The sequence below is a fragment of the Centroberyx affinis genome, unplaced genomic scaffold (assembly GCF_046629955.1).
Source record: "Centroberyx affinis isolate AG114_WGS23_722 - 3 ecotype Tasmania unplaced genomic scaffold, CSIRO-AGI_Caff_v1 ptg001292l_1, whole genome shotgun sequence".
Classification (NCBI taxonomy): Eukaryota; Metazoa; Chordata; class Actinopteri; order Beryciformes; family Berycidae; genus Centroberyx; species Centroberyx affinis.
This window is the reverse complement of record NW_027279798.1, coordinates 192,501-204,529: the sequence shown is the minus strand read 5'-3', so window position 1 is coordinate 204,529 and position 12,029 is coordinate 192,501. Positions and strand designations below refer to the sequence as shown.

Genomic DNA, 12,029 nt, shown 5'->3' with positions numbered 1-12,029 from the left:
TTTTGTTGTGTGTGGACCCCAGGAAGAGTAGCTGCTACGTTAGTGGCAGCTTATGGTAGAGCCCTGCACGGGCCTCAAATTTAGGCCCTAGCCTGGCCCGGGCCCTAGACATTCAGGCCCGAGCCCGGCCCAGGCCCTAAGGCTTATGAGAATTCTCAGCCCGAGCCCGACCCGAGCCCGATTTAAATTTTTTTTTTTTTTTTTTTTTTTTTACATAAAAACCTAATGTGTTTGATCAATTTCGAATAGCTTATTAAATCAACACCATACAAAACACCATACAAAACACTTCCAAAGCATTACCAATATTAAATGTGTCAGTTTAAACGTTTATCAGAAAAAGGCTGAGCTTTTTAACAGGATCGGAGCCGCAACTCTGGAGATACGCATGACTTCTATTTTTGACGGACTACTACGCGTCCGTCTGTTCCGGATTTTAGCCATACAAATGTATCTAAATACTAGTTTGCTTATTGTAGTTATTTATCACCATGTCAGTTAGGAAAATAGAGGATACATGAATCAGTGTCACTTCAAGAGATGAAGTTATCCACGGAGAGCCACTGAGAAGCTTCTATTTGGCAACAGTACATCTACACTCATAAAAAGGGACATAAGTACTCTTCTATGATACATTAATGTTCCTCACAGTACAACGTGAGTTGTTTATAGAACAATAAGCAAAACTGGATAACTGTGGTGACTTACCCATAGGTAAAATAATAGATACGCGCAACAGAACGGGTAGAGCGCAGGCGGAACCGTAACGGAGCTGCTCCGTTACGCAAACAGAACGCATGCTGTGTACGATCAAAAGCTTCACCAGAGAACATGGCTAGAGTCCATTTTCTCAAGAACAGAACAGTAACGTTAGTCCATGAGGCCAGTGCTTGCTTGGAAGCGACAGGAGGGCGTGTGCACGCGCCAGGCAGACTGTCTTCTGTGCGTTTCTTTGATTGGTATGCCTATTGATTTCAAGTCCCAATCTCAAAAAAAAAAAGAAACGGGCCCGACCCGAGCCCGAGTTAGTGATGTGAAAATCAGCCCGAAGTCTGGCCCGAATCTATCATAGCCTCGGGCCCCGTCGGGCTCGGGCCAGAATGCAGTGCTCTAGCTTATGGGGATCCGACTAAACGAACAAATAAACGAACGAACGAACGAACGAACCACCACCCACTAGCCACATGCTGGTAAATTTTGGCTGTTGCTGGGAAGTTAGTCATCCCTACCAAGGTTATTATCGTTAACGAAAACTAACGAAATAACGAAAACTATTTGTGAAAAAACATTTTTGTTAACTGAAATAAAAATAAAAACGAGGCTTTACAAAAAAATTATAACTAACTGAAACTGTGTTGTGTGTTTACAAAACTAACTAAAATAAACTAAAATTATAGAAAAAATGTCTTTAGTTTTCGTCTTTGTCAATTTATTTCATACATAAGCCTAGTATTTTTAATTTTTGAATCTCGCCCCTGACAAATACCCCATATTACAAAAAAAGGCTAAAACTGACACTGAAACTAATAAAAACTAAACTAAAACTAAGCATTTTAAACTAGCAAACCCGCTTTACAAACTAATTAAAACTAAACTGAAATTGAAAACAAAAAGTCAAAACAAAATAAAAATAAAAATGAATGAAAAATGCAAAACTATAATAACCTTGATCTCTACCAGCCACCTTAACGCTTAACCAACCATCACTTGGTGGTCCTTATACACTCAAAGTGTAGTTGGCTGGTAAAATAGCAGAAGTTTCTGGTGAATTTTGGAATTTACCAGCCACTGTGGCCTGTGGAGGCAAAATGTTACTTTTCCTCACTGAGTACGACACTGGTGCTAGTTTAAGTTCAACGTTTTTTGAACGTTAAAATCCGGGAAGTAGACCCACTCTGACTTGACCAGGCCTACCAGCAGACAGTGCTGTCATATGAACAGTGGAAACTCTGCCATCCTGGCAGCCCAGGCTAGCAAAACGAACCACTAGACTTTGGCTGGGTGTGGTGGGCTAGATGTTGGCTCTTGGGGTGTGAAAGGGTGTGTGTGTGTGTGTGAGCTACCGAGTGTCCTGTTTGAATGAGTGCACATGTGTGTTTGTGTGAGCGCATGTGCTTACATTTGTGTGTGTGTGACCCTAACCACAGAGTCACAGTGGAGGCCTGGGGGTGTATCTGTGGCAGAAGGGGATTGTTTGTTCTATTGGACCACACAGCATCAGTCTGGACTGTGTGTCCCTTTAAGAGCCGCTGTGTTTATTTTTGAGCTGTGTGTGTGTGCGTGCAAGTGTGTACATTGCCATGAAGCTTTGTGCTGAGTGTGTATGAGCGTGTTTTATAAAGTGCTCGTGTTCGTATGTGTGTATCTTCACTTAAAACATGCACAGTGTGCATTCATGTGCGTTCATGTTCATGTGTTTGTGTTCTTTGTGTGTTTGTGCACATCACTGTGAAATGGGATGCTACATTCTCGTGTTATTTGCGCAGTAATTTTTGCAGGATTTTTGGTTCCACTGCCGATGATTCAGAAAGAAAATTATTCTGATGTATCTGCGGATAGTAATTTATTTTTGTGTTATCATTGCTCCGCAGCATAATTCAGCTTTATAACCCCTCTCTAGGCCCAATTCTCAACCAGAATTTTTGAAAAGAATTATTTGGGGATTTTGTTTAGAATGATGCTTTCTTGCCAGTTGTTTAGTATAAAGTAAATGTAAAAATCTTACATAAAACCAAAAGTCATTTACCCCAAATCTCAGTTTTTTTGCAATATTGGTAGTAACAAACCGCAAAGCCGATATCGGTTGATGATATTGGCACACTGATACATCGGGCAGGGCCTTGTTCCTGTAAGTGTAGTAATGTTTGTATAGCCTGTTCCTATATGGGCCTCTTGGTTCTGGCTGTGCTCTGCCAGCAGCAGTTCAGTAAGGGGCTCCCAGACATTTGCAATATGTTAAAAATGCATGGCAGGAATGGCTACGCACCGCATGGGTGTGGGCTGTATCCTGTCTGTGTTTCTGTAGCTGCAGCCTCAGTGTGTACGATCGTGTGTGTGTCTTTTTGTCAGCGTATGTGTGTGCATGCTTGTGTGTGCACATGTGTGTGCTTATGTATGCATGGTGAATTTGAGTTTGTAGCTCAGGGCCCTTTCACGGGAATTGCTGGAGGGGTGCATTTAATTCAGTTCGTTATGGATCAGTGGAGAATGGCAGTTGAGTGTGTGTGTATGCGTGTGTCTTTGTGTGTGTCTGCCGTGAGTCATTGATCAAATATTTTCCTTACCGAGATTCTTAGCACTCCCTCAATGGGGCCTCTGACTCCGCCCTTACTCTTAGCCGTAGCCCCTCCCCTGTGACCATAGCAGCCTCCTGAGTGGTCGGTTACGGTGGCGGACTTCACCTCCCTGGCCCGTCCCCTCAGACATTTGAATTTGCCATGACTCAAACTTTTTTTTCTATTTTTAAGATGTGGCTCTTAGCTCTCATAAACAAAAGACAACAGTGTTGCCAGTGAACTGATTCACAAAAGTAGAAGCAGTTCAGCTAAAGTCTATATATATTAGCCACTGGTTTCTTACATTATGGCTGGGGTCCCAAAGTGGATCGTAGACCTACTTCATTTGGGCCATATGCCATTTGCTGGACGCCTTTATCCAAAGCGCCTTACAATACCACAGTGAATACATTTTTAGCTTGGGAGGCCCCAGTTGGAAACAAACCCGTCACCCTGGCAGTATTAGTGACATGTTATACGCCTTGAGTTACACAACCACTCTCCCTTTGACAAGAGCCATGATATGTTATAATGGGACTTGGTTCTAGGGTGAGAGGATAAATTTCTCATTTGCATCCCAGGCTGCAAAGCTTTAGGAACCGCAGCCTCACCCACTGCAAGGATTACAAAGAGCAGGCAACATCCTTCCCTTGTGTCGACATCATTACATATTTGACCATTATGCCAATTATGGAGACCATAGAGGTTTTCTACTGTAATTCACTAATCTTAAGTAGACTATTAATCTTATTTAGTTTGTTACGATGACAAATGTTATTGATTGTATTTCAGGAAGGAATATGGGGAAATTATGTTTCAAAAATGCTTACAGTATGTGTGTCACTTCTGTTCAGGCAGATGGGTATGTTGTGTCCGTGGTGTGCTGCAACAAACCTTTTGTAACTTGTTAAAGTGGATACAGACAACTTTTCAACTTTCCCCCTCTAGCGTTTCCAAGTGGTATTGTTGTTTGTGCCACTATCGCAAAGACAACCGGATCGCTTTCCATTAGAGCCTAGCTCCGTGCAATAGAACAAACCATCTGTCTGCTTATCAACTCCTTGATCATAACACAATATAGTAACTTTTGCCACTGCTCATTTTACAAAGGCCACTGCAAGAAAACGTGTTCTTTGTTTATATTATCAAACGGACAATGGATCATTTGTTTATTTCTGGCTGCTAGCGTTAGCATTAGCGTTAGCTAGCATAGCTAGCGTTAGCAATGGCTAACGTTGCTAATGCTAGCAGCCAGAAACAAACATAGTTAGATGTTTGTTTCTTTTGTTCCCCCCTGGCTGGTCCTGGCTTCCTTGTAGCTCCTGGTTCGTTTTCTGGCTGATAGCTACCATGGAAAACCTATCCTATTCCTCTTTTGGTTGCGCAATGGTTGACACACTTCGTTGTGCCGTAAATCGAGTCTTCATTCTCCCGGGAGATCGTACCCGGTGGCAGACAGAATTGCATAGTGAAAGCGAGGCTTATAGGGAACCAACGCCAATGGTGTCATTATTCTATAGCCATTACACTGTGCAATTTACTTCAAAATGATAAGTTAAAGCAAAAAAGTTGTCTATAGGGTCTTTAACCTTTCTTCTGGTGAACACAACGGCCATTGTTTTTGATGATTGGCCACCATTCACATTTCTCATTCACATCGGTGTGATTGTGATAATTCATCTGTATGGAACAAAGGTCATTCCTTCTGAAACACTATGTACAAGTGATTATATGCAGAAAGACTTACTTACTTGCTACTGTTAATATATCTCTATATATTTGAATTACCAAATCTGATCGCTCAATACATGATACATAATACACTGTGTTACTGTCCACTTTGCTTTACACATTTTGGAGGATTGTAGCTACATTGTCAGCTCCTACAACTCCAATGATAATGGAATAAAAACTCTGCAATTCCAGCTCCAGAAAAAAGCCCAAAAGCAAAACAAGTCCCATTGTAACAGTAATCGAGGGGACACCAAAAATTGAACAGTGCTACAGTACTACATTGTCTTACTCTTTTGGAATATGCTGTAACCCCAAGAAAAAACTGTTTGCTTCACTGTGCACTTGTGTAAGGTGGAATGATGTTAAAATTGGAGTTCATTGAATTCAATATTGTTTTGAACTTGGGCAAATGTGTCATCTGGTGTGCCTAACTTACACATCTTGTAGACTACAAGCACATTCACTCCTTTTAAAAGTTTGAACAGTTGAACTGAGTGAACCATGTTATTTTCCTTCTGCCCAATGACTGTGGGGAAGCATCAATCTGCCTATAGCTGTCTGCCTCTGTCTCCACTCCTGCCACCTCTGCATGGACATGCACTGTATCATAGACGGGAAGTCAGTGTGTTAAGGTAATAACAGTGCGCTGTACTCTCCTCACCTCCTTCTCTCGCCCTTAGGCCTTCTCTTTCCTCTCCTTTCCCTCCCCTTTCCCTCTCTCCGCATGGTAAGGCGACTCATTCATCAATAATTGATAATTGGTTGGGACAGGTGAGATGGAGAGGCAATTTGTGGAGAGTATGGTGTGGGTGCACTGCCAGGAGATTGGCTTGGAGGCTGAGAGGAGAGGAGAAGGACTGAGGCTGGGGAGTTGAGTTGCTACTCAAGGACACACAGCCGGGGGCCGGTGGGCAGAGCCAACCTGCCGATACACCACTGTATAACCCTGCCCTGCAAGTGCACACACACAAGGGTGTGTGTCTTTGTGTGTGTGTGTGTCTTTGTGTGAGAGGGAACACACATGCATATACATACAGTATGTGTGTGCATGCAGACACAGAGTAATGCATATGTACTTGAGCTGAACATTTAATTGAAAAAAAAAAAACTTGAAATCGCAATATGAACTCTTGTAATTTCCAAATCGCAGAGACTGCAATTAATTTCTTAAGAGAGGGTCCAAAATGGACTAAAACAATTTATTTTAGAGCTCCGGGTAATCTTTGGTCCATGAATCAAGTATAATATTGGTAAAAACCTGTCATAATACTCAAACTCAGCAAATCCTGCACACTGACATCTATTTTTTTTTTTTTAACAAAATCAATTTTCTTCAAACAATTTTAAAGTTCTAAAAAATGTATGACAAGAAAAACTTGTGATGAAATTATGGCAGTTAAATCGCAATTGCAATATTCTGTCAAATAATCACAATTGGATTTTTTGTCAATATCTTTCAGCCCTAATATGTACACAAGTGTGCGGGCACACACACACACACACAGTAACACTCCACTCAGAACTGCAGCGTCCTTCCCCATATTCTGTTGGAGGCTGAAAACTCATCTCATAAAGAAGTACCTCACATCAACCTCTACACTGAATCACATCTCCTCTCCTGTATCTTCCTCACCTACTCGCTCTAATATGCTCTTATCTTGAAGGAAAGAAAATCCTTCAACCCCTCTTAAGCTCGTATTTCTCTTATTTCTGTTCCTGGCGCTTCCTCTTACATGAGCGTTTGAGGGTACAGGAATATTGTCAGGTAGCGCTTTTGTTCTGAAACTTGCACTGCTTACTGTTGGTTGATTGTAATGCTGAAGAGCTAAGAATTGAAGCTCATTAGTAAGCCACCTGGCTGGATGACTAAAATAAGGTAAATAAATGATAAATGCCTAAAATGTAATTGCAAATCTAAAATATGTTGTGTACATGCACACAACACAAGAATTGGGTACACACAAAGAACACGTTTTACACATACCCATACACACACGTAGGCTTGCTCTCTCTCGTACACACACACACAGCTCATGTTCACACACACATATTTTGTGGTGTCACATTTGTGGACTGAGATGCCCCACTTGCCTTCCTATCCTGTTCTCATTTCACAGCTCCCCACCTGATTTGCTATTACCTTTCCATAATTTTTTTTTTTTATATCGAGGCCTATATTTCGTTGCTTTTACACTGGAGAAGATGGATTCGGGGCTATGCTGTGTGTCTAAGACTGTGTGTGTGTGCGTATATGCTCCCGCTGGGCACTGATAGTGTGTCTGGTGGGTGCTGAGTGCTTGGGAGAGTGAGGGAGTGAAGGAGTACTTATTGATTTTGGCCACACATCTCTTCTCCTGAAAATCCCTTGATTGCTTTTGTTCTGCTCCCCGTCTCCCTCTCCCTGTCTCGCTTCCTCTAATGAAAGTCCAAATGAATTGGAGCACGCACTGACTGGTCTCTCTCTCTCTCCGTTTCGCTTTTGCTCTCTCGCTGTCCTCCTTACTCTCTCTACAGCTCTCTCTCTCCCTGGCTCTTTCCCTGCCTGTCTCTCTCTCTTTTTCTCGCTCTCACTCTCCTTCCTGATTTCTCTATTGCTCCCTTTCCCCCTCTCTCTCTGTCTTTCTCGCAGTCTTTATGTCTGTCTATCTTTCTTTGTTTCTCTTATGCTCCCTTGGTCTTCATCACTTTATCATACTCTCTCCCTCTCTGCTATTCTGCCTGTTTTTGTCTGGCTTTCTGTTCATCTGTCTCACCTTTCCCTCTTTCCTTCTGCCTCCTCCCTCCATCTCGCTCTAGAGGCTCCTCCTCTTTTCTCCATCTTCCTCCCCTATAGACGAGGAAGAGAGCATGTGGTAGAGATGTTGCCAACTAGCAGCAGCTGAATCTATTCTTATAGAATGACTCAGATACCTGACTGACTCACATGGACTGATAACCCACCAACAAATCCCTCTGTCCATTCATCCTTGCCCTATCCTATTCTCAAGGAGTGTTTTTTCGTCCAGTGTCCTCTACCTTCGATTCTTGCTCTCTCTAGACTTAGTGTCTGTGTGTGTGTGTTTGTGCGTGTTGCAGGGATTTTCCAACTGTTTTTTTTTTCAGCCAAGGCACCAGGAAGCCCCCAAGGTGGTGTAACAGCATAACATACTCCCCAGCCTCTATGGTGCAAAGCCATACCTGCTGACATTGACTTCTGAAAATGAGCACAATCACTCAACACACACACACACACTCACACAGAGACCACTGTAGTTGTTTATCGTGCTACTGGTCGCACTATTGGGCCTTTTTATGGCTGTGCTGGCCTTATTTATGTTTGTGTAACATAGAAGGCCAACCAGATGGCCGCCCACCTGCCATATAGCCAATATCGTTCCTTTAGCCTGAACGCGCATAGGAGTGTGAAAGAAACACACGATGCGATCAAAGAGCATAGTGTGATGTGCAACTCACCACTGCAAATGACTTGTGCAATGACTGCAATTAACTATATTATGAGAATTGCTCTGAAATACAGGTGATTTCTCTGAGTAATGATGTCAAGGAAATACAATAGGAGAGTGTTAAAATAAAGGGGAAACCTGGGGAAAACTAAGAGTGTGATCCACTATGAAATCCAGGGCGTAACCTTTGTGGTCTGGGCAGTATTGCAGAATTGGAAGGGGGAAACCCTAGCGTGGTGTTTTATGATTGTATATGCGTGCTTCATGTAGGCAGAATTTGTGAGGTGGGTTTGTAAAATACCTGTGTATGCGTACATGAGTCTCTTTCTCCCTGGAGACTTCATTGTTCCAGCTCATCAAGTGTGCATCCTTGTGCGTTATGCCGGCTTCTTGGGCGCCTGAGACTTGAGTGTGTGACTGCAGCCAATATATCTGCATCCCTCTTTTTTCCCTACGGACGTCATTGTTCCAGCTCATCTGATGTGCGTGTGTTTGACCTTTGCCCCCCCCCCACCCACCCAGGGGAGCTGGAGGAGGAGATGGAGAATCCGGAGATGGTGGACCTCCCCGAGAAACAGAAACACCAGCTCAGACACAGAGAGCTCTTCCTGTCCCGCCAGCTGGAGTCCTTACCCGCCACACACATCAGGTACACTGCTGTGCATCGTCCTGACATGGGATATATCTTTTCCTTTCTTTCTCTATCTCTTTATTTCTCTCTGTCTTTCTTTCTTCCATCAAGGTACTGTGCTGACAGCAAATTCCCATCCTTGCTTTGGATCAAGCTGCACATGCTGTGCGCTGTTTTAATTTTCTAGGTAGCATACATTAATTTCCAGCAGCATATTATGCTACTAAAATGGTGGCATTGCAAAGCCCTGACACTAATCACATTCATTTCTAATAGAGCTTCCAGTTTGACTGCTTTCCCCCCAATATTTGTAGTTTTTGTTCTATCCTGATTGTATTCTTGTATAATACACATCTTTACTTTACATACATTGTATTATCCTGTTTGAATTGCTATAATATATATCAAGTACATTTTTACCCCCAGGATTCTGTGCTTGGCTATAAAGGCTGCAATTTTCCGACCCTAAAGTTGGTGAATGATAGTAATGTGATACTTTATTGATTCCCCCAGTGCAGGGTCAGAGTGCATGGTCAGCTACAGAACAGCTATGATGGTTAAAAGATGGTTGGAGGCAGTTTGAGTTAGTCAGCTTTCAGCTGGTCTGGCCAACTCGAGCACAAAATAATCCACACAAATGCAGTGTACATACTTGGCACTGAATGTCAACAGAAAGCTGATTCTACATTCAGAATCGCCATTGCCCATCGGTAAGCTCCAGGCAAAGCCAGCCAATCATTAGAGTGTTATTATTTGACATTTCCGAAGAGTTGTAGGGCTAACAAAACCAGATCTGCCCTAATGAAAATGCAGATGATGCTATGATGTGGACAGTTTTCCATTTTTATTACCAAATAATAAACTTGAGATTTTCAGCCAGACTCGGATCAAGTATTGTTCCAGACTCATTGGGTTGATCCAGGCTTGATGACTGACTAACGCTGACTGAAAGATTTCTTGTGTTGAGTAGAAGACCTGGGTCAAATATTATTCTTACAATAGTTCTTGGCACTGCCGTGAGGTTTACCGCATCATTGCCATTCACATGCTATAGGATGTGTTGTCAGTCACAGAAAAGTATATTTAATTCATTTTTCAATTAGTGCAAACAAGCTGTCACTCCTTATGCTGTCCTGTGTGGCAAAGAATACCTATTTGGTGCAGATTGAAACAAACTAAGAATGTTTTTTTCCAAATACTGTTACCCAGGTCTGATGAGTCCGTTTACTGAGTTTTTAAGCTTAATTAGTTTTCTAACTTGACACCAGTGTGCAGCAAGGTCAAGCAAGGTGTTTGATTTATTGCTTTGCCAAATCATATTTGCTCCAGGCTGGAGAGGTATGACTAATGAGCTGATAAATAATTTGGATTCAAACAGTGGCAGTTCTCTGCTCTGCTCAGCAGGGGCAGGGAGTGACCAAGATGAGCGCTGTCGACACACTGACCCCTGATTGCTCAAATAACAGTTCGCTCCAATCAGAACAGAGTCAATCTCATCATTGCAGACACTCAGATGAATCCTAGATCAAAGTAGCTTCCTAGACGGTTTCACTTGAAGGGTCTAGTTTGGACCAGGGTAGCAGCTTTCATCTCTTACTTATATAACACCAATATCTACTGAACTGTAAGCCCTGTCTAATATTCTGTGTTTCACATGTTAACCGTTCCCTCTGTTTGTTTCTTCCTCCTGTCCTTCCTTCCTTCCCTCCTCCCAATCTTTTCTCTTTCTTTCCTTCATTCTTCCCCTCCTTCCTTCCTTTCTTGCTCCTTTTACTTTTTGCCCATTCCTTTCTTCCATTCCTTTCTCCCTTATCTTCTGTCCACCCTCCCTGCCTTCCTTTTCTTCCTCACCTCCTTTCCTTACTTTCTTCCTGGCTGTGTGTGATTGGTTGATTCCAGGGGGAAGTGCTGTGTGACACTGCTGAATGAGACAGAAGCTCTGAAGTCCTACCTGGACAGAGAGGTATGTATACCAGCTCACCATGCCCAATAATATGATGGGATATCCTGAATATTATAATGAGGTGTATTAGGTTTTAGAGTGTGTGTGTGTGTGTGAGAGAGAGAGGCTTATGAGTTTGGAGAGTCTCGTTGCCCAATGAATTATTCAACGTGTTGACCCAGAATGTTTCTTTTCACATACAGTAATGAGGAGACGAGAGACTAGCAGAGGGGCAAACACACACACATGCGCTCCACTCTTCTGTCTCTTTACTTCCCCGTCTTTCTTCCTGTTCCTTTCATTCCGTCCTCACATGTTTCCCTGCTATCTTTATTTCCCAGGATGCCTTCTTCTACTCGCTGGTGTATGACCCTCAGCAGAAGACTCTGCTGGCTGATAAGGGCGAGATCCGCGTGGGGAACAAGTACCAGGCTGACATCACGGACCTCCTGAAAGAAGGTACATCAAATTTACATCTTCGGCATTTAACTTGACGCTCTTATCCAGAGCAACTTACTCTCAGGGTAGCAAATTAACTTTTTCTGCAGGGGGCTTTTTTTCCCCGTTGTGTACTGATTTCTTTTGCAAGCGTTTTTGGGCGTTAATAGGGTAATCTGATCCATAAACGGTATGAGACGAGATAATTTTTCACCGGCGTTCTTTGCAACTGCCCCATTCTCAGGGAACATTTATGAACTTTGAAGAGCTTTATTGCCCCAAGGCACTGTTTTTTTCCCTTCCTATTTTTTTTTTTTTAGTAAAGTAAAAAAACAACTTAATCTAGGTTACCACGGCAACCACAGTGCTAGCATGCTCATACATATCCAAGCATTTAGAATAAAAGGCAGATAATATCTATGCGCTGCACGACTCTCTGCTCTGAGCTCTTTGGCTCAGTGGAAGGGCCTCACATGCCTGTGTTACCCTAACCGATCAAATCTAATCCCGTAGCAATGGGACAAATTATGCAACATTATGTCAAAGTGTGTGTGTAGACCCCTGAT

The 12,029-nt window shown here is 42.7% G+C and overlaps 1 protein-coding gene across 1 annotated transcript in view; it reads left to right on the top strand.

Annotated features, from left to right (window-relative positions):
• mta1 (metastasis associated 1) overlaps positions 1-12,029 on the top strand; it is a 38,663-nt gene that overhangs the window by 12,817 nt on the left and 13,817 nt on the right. The window contains exons 4-6 of the mRNA XM_071525403.1: positions 8,975-9,101; positions 10,983-11,046; positions 11,367-11,484. Of these exons, the coding sequence (XP_071381504.1) occupies positions 8,975-9,101; positions 10,983-11,046; positions 11,367-11,484 (309 nt within the window). The remainder of the gene's footprint in view (positions 1-8,974; positions 9,102-10,982; positions 11,047-11,366; positions 11,485-12,029) is intronic.